We start from the raw sequence: 12,997 nt of genomic DNA, 5'->3' as shown, positions 1-12,997 counted from the left end.
GAGGCAATGGAAGGGGGCGAAGAATCTGAAGAAGATCTCATCAATTCCCGACCAAAAAAGGTCCATTTCCATGAGGATTCCGTCGAATATGATGATCACTACTCATCCGAGATTGAGAAATACTTCCAAGATGACGAGGACATGGGTGAGGAAACAAAGCAAAGTCTTGAACATAAGGAGCCTAACCCTGATGCAACTGAAGAATCAAATCTTGATTCAACAAATACTCGACCATCCTCAAACCAAACGTTAGTTATAGTTCTTACAGAAGAGGAAAAGACTTCCCTTAAAGCAAATGACCCTCTTAAGTACGTAAAGATGATGATTGCCCTGAAGGAATCTTCTTCTGACAAGAGCCTGTCTGGAGTCTCTTCTCAATCTGGTACTAGTGCCAATGACACTTCTTACGAAGATCTCCTTAAACAGGTGAAGAAAGTTGTCTTCGACATTGATCTGCTCGAAGTCTTAAGGAAGGACTGCACTGCATCCTTTAGAATCAGAAAGTTAATTAATCGTATCAACATCACTACATGACCCCTGAGGTAGGTGAAGCTTTGATGGACATTCAAAATTTAATGGACCAAATATGTGCAGAACTCAACAGGGATACAAATGCCTAGTCAAAGCTTCAAGCTACAGAACAGACACAAGTTGTCGAATTTGGCAAGGCTCTTAGCACCTAAAAGGCCTTTGAAGATTTAATGCAGTCGAAGAAGACAACCCAAATGGAGTATGATACTTATTCAGCTTCAATCAATCTTTGGGAATCTCATATCTTGGAGCTGAAACAAAAAATTGTTGAGGCTAAAGAGAAACAGGTTGCCATCAGAGGTTTGGACAACACTGAAGCTGATGATCTGGCGAAACAAAGTGTGGCACATGTTGAGACAGCTACCAATATGAGTGAAGAGATATCACGCCTCAAGGGCATACAAGCTGCTGTGCAATACAAACTTAGTTTGGCAAAGATTAAATATGATAGGATGAAGGAAACTGTTCCTTTTTAGTTTCAATATGTAATTCGATTTTGATGTTTCTTTTGATACATTTTTTTGAAATTCCATGTACCTAAGACAAAGCCATTTTGGCACCTTTATCTTTATGTTGTACCATTTTGGCTATGCATGATCTTTTATTGTTACTTCGCCATTATTTTAATTTCTTGTATGAATGGCTTGTACTTCTTTAAGTACTTTCCATTTACTTTTAGGATCCTTCGATCCTCTACCAAATCTTCTATCTCATAGGCATTATTTGAAAATATTTTTAAAATTCGAAAAGGGCATTCCTAATGTGGGGACCATTTACCTAAGGCTTGATTCTTTCGATCTATAGGTAAAATAACTTTCCAAACTAAATCATTAACAATAAAAGTCTCACCTTTAACCTTTTTATTGTATTCTCTGGCCACTCTTTCTTTTTGTATCCTTATCATTTCTAAAGCGCGCAACCTTTCTTCGTCTAAATCCACCAATTCATTAAGTATCATTTCCCAATAAATATTTGGAGGAATCTCTTCTTGCTTTTGAATTCTAACCGACTGTAAGTATATTTGGACTGGAAAAATTGCATCATGTCCAAATGTGAGTTGGAAAGGTGTGGTATTGGTTGCTTCTTTAGGTGATGTTCGACAGGCCCAAAGTGCTTGGTCTAGAGTCTTATGCCAAATTTTAGGCTTTCTTCCCACATGTTTCTTTATTAGACCAATTATCACTTTGTTGGCTGCTTCGACCTGGACATTTGCTTGAGCATAATAAGGTGTAGATGTTTATAATTTGAAACTCACTTCTTTTGCAAATTCTTGCATCTTTCGACTAGTAAAGACTGATCCTTGGTCTGTTGTTATGCTCTCTGGGATTTCAAACCTATAGAGTATTTGTTTTTGAATGAATTCAATAACAACCTCTTGATCTACGTTTATTAATGGTATGGCTTCAACCCACTTTGTAAAATAATCTATTCCTACCAAGATATATCTTTGGCCCTTAGATGAGGTAGGTCGAATCTCTCCAATTAAGTCCAATGCCCATCCTCTGAAAGGCCATGGCTTGATGATTGGATGCAATTCACTTGCAGGAGCATGTTGGACACTTGTATGCATCTGGCATTCTTGATATCCTTTTGCAAAGTCTATGCAGTCTTTCAACATAGTGGGCCAATACATCCCATAACGAAATAACAACCATTTCATTTTGTGTCCTGCTTGATGGGCTCCACAGGCTCCACTATGTACACTAGATAGTGCTAAATAAGTTTCACTTTCGCCTAAGCATTTCAACAAGATTCCCTCAGAGGTCTTCTTGAATAACTCATTTCCCATTATGAAATAAGATAGTGCTCTATATTTAATTTTTCTTTCTGTGTCTATCGAAGGATCTCTAAGATAATTGATAATTGTACTTCTCCAATTTGTATCTACTAAATTGTCCATAATTAGTACTTCAAATTCCTCTAGGTTAGCAAAAACTAACAGTGTAGTCTCCAAGTCTGTTGGAGATAATCTAGTGGCCAATGCTTTTCCTCTAACTTCGACCAATTCTTCTAAACTTTCCTTCGACAATTTGTATCCTGATGTTATTTGCGCCAGATCATTTGCCTCTTAATTCTTTATCCAGGGGACATGTTTCAAATCCAAGTACTCGAATTTTTTAAGCAGCCTATTTGCCATGACAAAGTACATAATCAGGTTCTCCTTTATGCACTTATACTTCTTTGTTAGTTGTTTCACTACCAGTTCAGAGTCTCCTTTGATTTCGACTCTGGTTTCCCCCAATTCCAATAAAGCTTCAAGTCCTGCAAGTAGAGCTTCGTATTTTGCTTCATTATTGGAACATAGAGGGCCTTCAATTCTATACTTGAGTTTTGTTGGAATTTCTTCAGGAGAAATTATGATAACTCCAACTCCACTTCCATCTTTGTGTGTCGATCCATCGAAGAACAATCGCCATGGTTTTATCTCAACATATTGTTGATGGCTTTCGACCACTGCGTGGTCCACAATGAAGTCTGATACTATTTTTCCTTTCATTTCTTTTAAAGGGCAAAAGGTTAAAGAATATTTAGTAAGGGCTAAGGCCCATTTTCCAATTCGAATGTGCAATATTGGCTTAGACAACATATGTTTAATGACATCTAAGTGAGAAGAAACATAAACTAGCTTTATATAATACGTAAGTTTTACACAAGAAAAATACAAACAAAGGCAGTTTTTCTATAGAAGTATATCTAGTCTCTGCATCATTCAATACCCTACTTAAGTAATAAATGGCTCTTTCGACGCCATTTTCATCCTCTTTAGCTAACATGCTGCCTATGGTAGTGTCTGAGGCTGATATGTATAGTCTCATATGCTTCTTCCCATTTGGAGGTGACAAGATAGGTGGATACATCAAATATTGCTTTATCTTGTCAAATGTTTCTTGATGCTCTTTATTCCACTCAAATCTTCCTTGTTTCAGACGAAGAAGGGGGGAAAAGGCTTGTGTTCGACCACTCAAATTAGAGATGAATCTTCTCATGAAATTTATCTTTCCCAATAATAATTGTAACTCCTTTGTTGATCGTGCTTTTGTTTCCATGATAGCCTTTGTTTTATTCTGATTGATTTTTATCCCCTTCTTATGGACGAAAAGCTGTTTTGGGCACATCTTCCTCAGCAATGAAGATCTGGTTATATCTAGAGTATCCATCTAACATGCCAAGATACTCGAAACCTGCAGCTGAGTGTACTAGCATTTTTGCCACAGGCATAAGATATTCATCTTTAGGGGTTGCTGCATTTAAATCATGAAAATCTATGCATACTCTTAAAGACCCATTTTTCTTAATAATAGGTACTATGTTTGCAATCCATTCGACATACCTTGTGGTCCTGATGAACTTGCAACGAAGAAGTCTTTCGACTTCTGTTTTGATATTTGAGAGGATCTCTGGTGCAAACCTTCAGGGATTATGCTTAAAGGGCTTCTTTTCATATTTGATAGGCAGCTTCAATTTGACCAAGTCTCTATCCAAACCAGGCATTTTGTCATAATCCTAGGCAAAGCAGTCTTTATTCTCTTTTAGTAATGCAATGACCTTTGCTTTCACCTTGGGCTCCAGTTTTGTGTTGATGTATGTAATCCTTTTCAAACTTCCGTCTCCAAGATCTACTTCTTCAAGGGGATCTTGAGCCAACATCTATGCACTTGACGCCATTGGGTATTTCTCGAACCCCAAAGGTTCTTCGTCATAGATAGCATCCAGCCTTCGACTTACTTGTTTGCTTAGAACCTGTTCTTTAGAAACCTGTTCGTAAGGAACCTGTTCGTCAGGGGGCTTTGGAATGAAGTGCACTCTAGGTCCTGCTATCTGTGATTCCTCATTTGTGGCTTCAACAACCATGTTTGTTACTTCGTCCTTGAAAGCCGCTTTTCTCTTGTTCTCGACTATGTAAGCCAAAATCTTTGAAGGAAGACTCAGACATGATCAATGTCTTCGTCCCAGCCTGTTGGCCGTATTTCAGACGTTCCTTCGACATCCTCTGAATTTTCAAGTTCTCCCATTATCTCCCTATTCCACTAGAAACCATTGGGGTGGAGGGTTAAATAATAGAGTGCATTTTTCCTTGGTGAATAAACCTCTTCAACCATCGGACATGGTCCAATATTGGCAAAGTTCTTGTTGAAGATAGTTTTGTCCACTTGATTCACTTCTGACATGTAGTAACTTTGGTCTCCCTCAATGTTTTCCACTATACCATCTTCTCTCCAGATAGTTAACCTCTGATGCATTGTTGAGGGAACAACTTCTACTCCATGAATCCATTCTCTGCCCAGCAACAGGTTGTAGTTGGCCTTCGCTGGGATCACCATAAACATAGTTGGCCTCGTGACTGAGCCAACTGTAAGGTTTATTTGAATCACCCCTAGAGTGTGTCCAATTTTTCCCTCGTAGTTTGACAAAACCATGTTGTGGGGTTTGATATCTGTATCAAACATGCCAATCCTTTTTAGCATGTATTGAGGCATCAAATTTACTGATGCACCTCCATCTACAAGTACTTTGTTAATTCCCACACCCTTAACCTTAGCCCTGATATATAAATGCTTCAAATGATTTCTCATACCTTTATCAGGTCTCTCGAAGAACGCATTTTGTTCTTCGACAGCACCATTGTTAAGTACATAATAGCACGCTGGTCTGCGCTTCGCCATCTCTTCTTCATCCCCTCCTCACAGTCTTCGACCTTTGTCTCTTGATAATACTCGTGAGGTAAGACATATACTACATTATAATTCAAATTCACAGATGATACTCCATCAGACTGGAAGTCATCTGTTAGCATTTCCTCCTCCCTTATTGGATTCTCCTGGACTTTCTTATCACATTTCTGCTTCTCTGCAATGAACAATTTTCGCCCTACTGGAGATTTGCTTGAACTTGCAGTCTGAAGAGGGAACTTGCTGCTGCTGGATTCTCCTATCTCCTTTGACCTCTAATCTCTTTCAGCTTTCTTGATTATTTGGTGTCTCCTCCATTGAGACCTTGACATGGGGTTTTATCCCTTTTAATTCTCCAATCTATATGTATCCCTTTTTTATGCTTGAAATTGTCTCCTATACGCCATGGCAGTCCTTCCACCCTGGTTAAAACTCCTCCATTTTCCTCTTTCTGCACTAGCTCGTGTCAATCTATCAACAGGCACATAAGCAGGGAGCTTAAAGGTAACTCTCCATGCTTTAGGGTGAGGGCTATCTGGTCTCCTAGACATTCCCCTTTTGTCGAAGACATACATATTGGGGTTGGTTCTTTGTAGATCCCAACCGGTAGTGAATGGGATCCTCTCAAACATCTCAGCCACTTCCTTATCATAAAATGACCCACACCTGGGACACATGAGAATCTCAGATTCCGCTTTGTAGCAGCGCACCAAAAAACCCAGAAGACTCTCCCCGGGTCTTGGGTAAACCTTCATAAGTTGGCTCTATAACACCCGTATATTTTAATTTTTAATTTAATTGGAATTTAAATTAATAGTTAGAATATTGTGGTTTTGTGAAATTAATTGGAAAAGATTGGTTTATGGCGTTGGTCTATGTGTGATACTAGTGAGAAGAGGGGTGTTATGTTAGTAAAGCCCTTTTACTAATTAAAAGTCTATTTTTCATAAAAATAAGGAAATTAGAGAAGAGGAAAATAGAACGTGAAAGAAGAGATGAGAAGTAGAGAACTCAGAGAATGTTAAAGAGGAACAGAAGAGGAAGAGGACCAATCAAGAATCTTGTCTGAGGTAAGGGGGGACTCTCTGGTTAACATCTCTTATTGTGTTATAGGTGATAGGGCATGATTAGATGTATTGTTTAGGTCAATTTGATTATATGTTAGATTGGGGTTTAGGATGATTTTGAAGAGAATCATATAATTTGATGTTACCCATGTTGAATTCTGTGTATAATTGTGTGTGATTTGATTTATGGTATGAATCTAGTGTTGTTGATGTGTTGCTGTGTTCATCCATGGAAACTAAATCTAAGAATAAGGGTTTCTAAATAATTGATTATAAGTTAGGTTTTTAATGTGTAAAACTGATTTAGGATGATAGATTGGTGAAGTTGAATGAATCCTATTTGTTAAAGTATGCAAAAATGTTGTTTTAGACTCAAAATCGAAGACTGTTAAGTGTGGAAAGGAGTGGAAATCGGACTGGTACAATTGTAGGTTTTAGAAGAAGTCTCTGGCGATTTGCATATGATACGCGTATGATACGCGTATGAGGGACATTCCCAACGACCGTACGCGTATGGTACGTTGCCCTTTCCTGTCATAACGTAGTCTTCTGCCAGTACGCATATGATACGCGTATGAGAAAGGGGTGATACGCGTATGAAGCATTTATATATGAAAATCAGCCTCTGCTGATACGTGTACGGTACACATACGGGCAGGCGTAACTTTGTAATTTTCGAAAGTTTGATGATGCGTAACTTTTGAACCGTTGGCCTGTTTTTAGTGTCGTTTCAAGTATGATGAACCTTATGAAATAACCTTTGTGTCAGATGATGATTTTATTTTATTTGAATGATGCTAATATATATAAACATGCTTTGATGATGATGATGATGATGGTTTGAATATGAGACGACGTTGTTCATCGGATCGACGATGGTATAAGTATATTATGTATATGTTTGCACTCATTCATAATCATTTGTTGAGGGATGTATCCAGAGGGTTGTTATGGATCAGTGAAGGGCATAATTCCCATTGTGTGGAATTTGTGCTGGAAGGGTCGTATCTTGAAGATGTTGGATCGGTCGGTGGGTTATTCCCATTGATGATGATGGTACCACATGCATAGTGTCAGTTCATTCATATGCATGATTTTCATAACATGATTAAATGTATTTCAATGTTATGGTTTGATGATGCGTTGATTGTGTGATGGTGAATTGTCTGAATATAATACAATTGGGTCAATAATATAACTATGATGTGTTATTGTTTATGATGAAATAATATTTGTTAATTGTGAATACATGTTGTCATTTTCAGATTGAGGATAACGACTTTTGACTTGGTGAGGATTAGCTCATAAGTCGGTGTTTTAAGTATAGGGTCAGGTGTCATTCTCTAATATTGTAACATTGGGGAACGCGAGATTTGAGTTTATAAGTTTACAACTCTATTGTTTTGTTTTGAGTTATTTTGTGGCATATATTATCAAAGATGTTGTACTTATCCGTATGATTTAATTTCTGCTGTGTTAACATGAGATGTCATGAACTATAACGAATTTTCCTTAGTGAATGCATTACAATGACGTACGTTATTTTGTTATTAAATTGAATTGTGGCACCCTTGTTTCATGTTACTCTGAATTATTTATTTAATTGCCGCGGGGTTTAGAAGGGTGTTACAATAGTGGTATCAGGGCATAGTCGGTCGTTTTTACCAGAGTTTTAGTGTCAGTCTTCCCTGTGTATGCGACTATTATGAGTTAACCTTGTCGATACTTTTGTTCTGACGAAATTGTTTGTGAATTAAGCAGAGTAATGGCTGGAAGAGGTGGAAGAAACGATGATGCAATTGCTAAGGCTTTGGGGATGATTGCTAGTATGCTAGGAGGAAATGCCAATGGTGCTGGGATTAGTGCGAACAGACAATTGGCAGAATTTCAAAGGAACAACTCTCTGTTGATAAAAGGCACTCATGACCCTGAAGGTGCTCAGAAGTGGTTGAAGGAAATCGATAGGATTTTCAGAGTGATTGATTGTGCTAAGAACTTGAAGGTGAGATATGGTACTCACATGTTATCTGAGGAAGCTGACGACTGGTGGATTGCTACCAAGACAAAGCTAGAGACTGGCGGAATAACAATCACTTGGGATGTGTTTAAGAGGGAATTTATGAGGAAATAATTTCCTGAGGATGTTCGGGGAAGGAAGGAGATTGAGTTTATGGAACTGAAGCAAGGCAATATGACAGTTCTAGAGTATGCTTCCAAGTTCGTTGAACTGGCCAAATACTACACTCATTACAACAATGATGAGGCTGGTGAATTTTCGAAATGCATCAAATTCGAGAATGGCCTCCGTGATGAAATCAAGAAGGGTATCAGATATCAAAGGATTCGACGGTTTGCTGATTTGGTTGACTGTAGCAAGATATTTAAGGAAGATAATATTAAGATGAAGTCGTCTCACTCTCGCGAGTTGGTTGACAGAAAATGTAAGAAGCATGTGGATAGAGGTAAGCCATATGGTAGAGGTAAAGCTGTTGATTGGAGGAAGCCTAGTGGGGGAGACTCTAGTGCTTTTGTTAGATGCTACAACTGTGGCGAGATTGGACACCGTAACAATGAATGCAAGCTTGATAAAAAGAAATGCTTCAAGTGTGATAAAGTGGGTCATATTGTTGCTGATCTTAAGAAGAAGGTTGTAACTTGCTACAACTGTGGTGAAGAAGGTCACATTAGCCCACAGTGTATTAAGCCAAAGAAGAACCAATCTGGAGGAAAGGTTTTTGCTTTGACTGGATCGGAAACCACTCCTGAAGATCGATTGATTAAAGGTACGTGTTTTATTCATGGCACACCTTTAGTTGCAATTATAGATACTGGAGCGACTCACTCTTTTATTTCTTTGGATTGTGCTAAGAGATTGAATTTAGAAATATCTGACATTAATGGAAGTATGGTTATTGACACTCCTGCGTCGGGTTCAGTAACTACTTCGTCTGCTTGCTTAAATTGTCCGGTCGATATTTTTGGTAGGGAATTCGGAATGGACTTAGTGTGTCTTCCATTGAAACAACTTGATGTAATATTGGGAATGAACTGGTTGGAATTCAACCATGTTCATATCAACTATTTTTCGAAGAAGGTGCTGTTTCCTAAGGCTATTAATGCTGACGATCTGGCTATGACTTCTAGACAAGTGAATGATGCAGTTGAAGACGGTGCAACAGTGTTTATGTTGTTTGTGTTGATGAACTTGAAGGAGAAGGCAGTGAGTAGTGAACTACCAGTGGTATGTGACTTTCCGGAAGTTTTTCCAGAGGATGTGAACGAGTTACCGCCAAAAAGAGAAGTAGAGTTTGCTATTGATTTGATTCTGGGAACTAGTCCAGTATCGATGGCACCGTATCGTATGTCACCATCTGAGTTGGATGAACTGAAGAAACAATTGGAAGAACTGCTTGAAAAGAAATTTATTCGTCCAAGTGTTTCTCCGTGGGGTGCGCTTGTGTTGTTGGTAAAGAAGAAAGAGGGTTCTATGAGACTGTGTGTAGATTACCGATAATTAAACAAGGTCACTATCAAGAGTCGGTATCCATTGCTGAGGATTGATGATTTGATTGATCAGCTGGTTAGAGCGTGTGTATTTAGTAAGATTGATCTAAGGTCTGGGTATCACCAAATTCGGGTGAAGGAGGACGATATTCAGAAGACTGCATTTAGAACGAGGTATGGTCATTACGAGTATTCGGTAATGTCGTTTGGAGTTACTAATGCACCTTGTGTTTTTATGGAATATATGAATAGGATCTTCCATCCTTATCTTGATCAGTTCGTGGTGGTATTTATAGATGATATTCTGATATATTCTAATAATGAAGAAGAGCATGCGGAACATCTCAGAATTGTGTTAGAGTTGTTAAAAGAGAAGAAACTTTTTGCCAAATTATCAAAGTGTGAATTTTGGTTGGATAAAGTTAGCTTTCTTGGGCACGTGATTTCTAAGAATGGTATCGTTGTTGATCCTACAAAGATAGAAGCGGTATCCCAATGGGAAGCTCCGAAATCGGTGTCAGAAATTCCTAGTTTTCCTGGTCTTGTAGGTTACTACAGAAAGTTTATAGAAGGATTTTCAAAGTTAGCATTTCCGTTAACTAAATTGACCAGAAAGGTTCAAGCGTTTATTTGGGATTCAAAATGCGAAGAAGGATTCCAAGAGTTGAAGAAGAGGTTGACTAGTGCTCCTATCTTGATTTTGTTGAATCCGACAGAATCGTTTGTGGTATATTGTGATGCGTCACTGATGGGTTTAGATGGTGTATTGATGCAGAATCAACAAGTAGTCGCTTATGTGTCGAGACAACTCAAAGTGCATGAAAGGAATTATCCGACTCATGATTTAAAGTTGGCAGTTGTGGTTTTTGTTTTGAATTTGTGGCGACATTATTTGTATGGTTCAAGATTCGAAGTGTTTAGTGATCATAAGAGTCTGAAGTATCTCTTTGATCAGAAGGAGCTTAATATGAGGCAGAGGAGATGGCTAGAATTCCTTAAATATTATGACTTTGGTTTGAATTACCATCCTTGTAAGGCAAAAGTGGTTGCTGATGCGTTGAGTACGAAGTCCTTACATATGTCTATGCTAATGGTGAAGGAATTGGATTTAATTGAACAGTTTAGAGATTTGAGTTTGGTATGTGAAGGTACTCCTACTAGTGTTAAATTGGGTATGCTAAAGCTGACTAGTGGTATTCTTGAAGAGATCAGAAAGGGTTAGAAAGTTGATGTTGAGTTGATCGATAAGTTGACTTTGATTAACCAAGGTAAAGGCGGTGAATTTAGAATTGACGAGAATGGTATAATGAGGTTTGGTGATAGAGTTTGTGTTCCCGATGTTGTTGAGCTCTGAAAGAGTATTCTGGAAGAAGGATACCGTAGCGGATTGAGAATTCATCCTGGTGCTACCAAGATATATCATGATTTGAAATTGTTGTTTTCGTGGCCTGGAATGAAGAAGGAAATTGCTGAATTTGTTTATTCTTGTTTGACATGTCAGAAGTCAAAAATTAAGCATCAAAAGCCATTTGGGTTTATGCAACTGATGTTTATTCCTGAATGGAAGATGGATAGCATATCGATGGACTTTGTTTCTGGTTTCTGAGAACTGTTAAGAATTGCGAGGCTATCTGGGTTATCGTGGACAGGTTGACGAAGTCTGCACATTTCATACCGGTAAGAATGGATTATTCGATAGAGAAGTTGGCTCAATTGTATATTGAAAGGATAGTTAGTCTGCATGGCGTTCCTTCGAGTATCGTGTCCGACAGAGATCCGAGATTTACGTCTAAGTTCTGGGAAGGTTTGTAGAGGGCTTTAGGTACTAAGCTGAGATTGTGTTCTGCTTATCATCCGCAGACTGATGGAGAGACTAAGAGGACAATCCAATCGTTAGAAGATTTGTTATGTGCTTGTGTGTTAGAAAAAGGAGGTGCTTGGGATAGTTATCTGCCTTTGATTGAATTTACCTACAACAATAGTTATCATTCGAGTATTGGTATGGCTCCGTTTAAGGCTTTATATGGTAGGAGATGTAGGACATCGTTGTGTTGGTACGAATCTGGTGAGAATGCTGTGATCGGGCCAGAAATTATGCAACAGACTATGAAAAAGATTAAGATGATTCAAGAGAAATGAAATCTTCTCAGAGTCGTCAGAAGAGTTATCATGACAAGAGGAGGAAGACACTTGAGTTTCAAGAGGGAGATAATGTGTTTATGAGGGTTACTCCTATGACGGGTATTAGTCAAGCTTTAAAGTCAAAGAAGTTGACGCCGCATTTTATTGGTCCGTTTCAGATTTCTGAAAAAGTATGAGAAGTAGCCTATCGTATTGCTTTGCCGCCGATGCTTGCCAATTTACTTGACGTGTTTCATGTATCTCAGTTGAGAAAATACATTGCGGATCCGTCTCACGTGATCCAAGTAGATGATGTGCAGGTGAAAAACAAGTTGACGATTGAGGCTTTACCTGTGAGGATTGAGGATCGAAAGCTGAAGCAATTACGTGGTAAAGAGATAGCTTTGGTCAGAGTAGCTTGGGGAGGACCGGCTGATGGAAATGTTACCTGGGAACTAGAAAGTCAGATGAAAGACTCCTATCCGGAACTCTTTACTTGAGGTATGTTTTCGAGGACGAAAACTCTTTTAGTGGGGATAGTTGTAACACATGTATATTTTAACTTTTAATTTAATTGCAATTTAAATTAATAATTAGAATATTTTGGTTTTGCGAAATTAATTGGAAAAGATTAGTTAATGGCATTGGGCTATGTGTGATACTAGTGAGAAGAGGGGTGTTATGTTAGTAAAGCCCTTTTACTAATTAAAAGTCTATTTTTCATAAAAATAATGAAATTAGAGAAGAGGGAAATAGAACGTGAAAGAAGAGCTGAGAAGTAGAGAACTCAGAGAACGTGAAATAGGAACAGAAGAGAAAGAGGACCAATCAATAATCTTGTCTAAGGTAAGGGGGACTCTCTGGTTAACATCTCTTATTGTGTTATAGGTGATAGGACATGATTAGATGTATTGTTTAGGTCAATTTGATTATATGTTAGATTGGGGTTTAGGATGATTTTGAAGAGAATCATATAATTTGATGATACCCATGTTGAATTCTGTGTAAAATTGTGTGTGATTTGATTTATGGTATGAATGTAGTGTTGTTGATGTGTTGCTGTGTTCATCCATGGAAACTAAATCTGAGAATAAGTGTTTCTAA

General features: G+C 38.2%; 1 protein-coding gene across 1 annotated transcript; it reads left to right on the top strand.

The window, feature by feature from the left end:
- Nucleotides 1–8,033: 8,033 nt before the first annotated feature.
- LOC131634003 (uncharacterized) lies at nucleotides 8,034–12,997 on the top strand. The gene is made up of 4 exons (XM_058904670.1): nucleotides 8,034–8,270; nucleotides 8,409–8,915; nucleotides 9,363–9,574; nucleotides 12,937–12,997. The coding sequence occupies exons 1-4, from the start codon at nucleotides 8,034–8,036 to the stop codon at nucleotides 12,995–12,997; spliced, it is 1,017 nt and encodes a 338-aa protein (XP_058760653.1).

This window comes from Vicia villosa, unplaced genomic scaffold (genome assembly GCF_029867415.1).
Source record: "Vicia villosa cultivar HV-30 ecotype Madison, WI unplaced genomic scaffold, Vvil1.0 ctg.001202F_1_1_3, whole genome shotgun sequence".
Lineage (NCBI taxonomy): Eukaryota > Viridiplantae > Streptophyta > Magnoliopsida > Fabales > Fabaceae > Vicia > Vicia villosa.
Note: the sequence above shows the minus strand (reverse complement) of the source record. Positions and strands in the feature narration are given on the sequence as shown.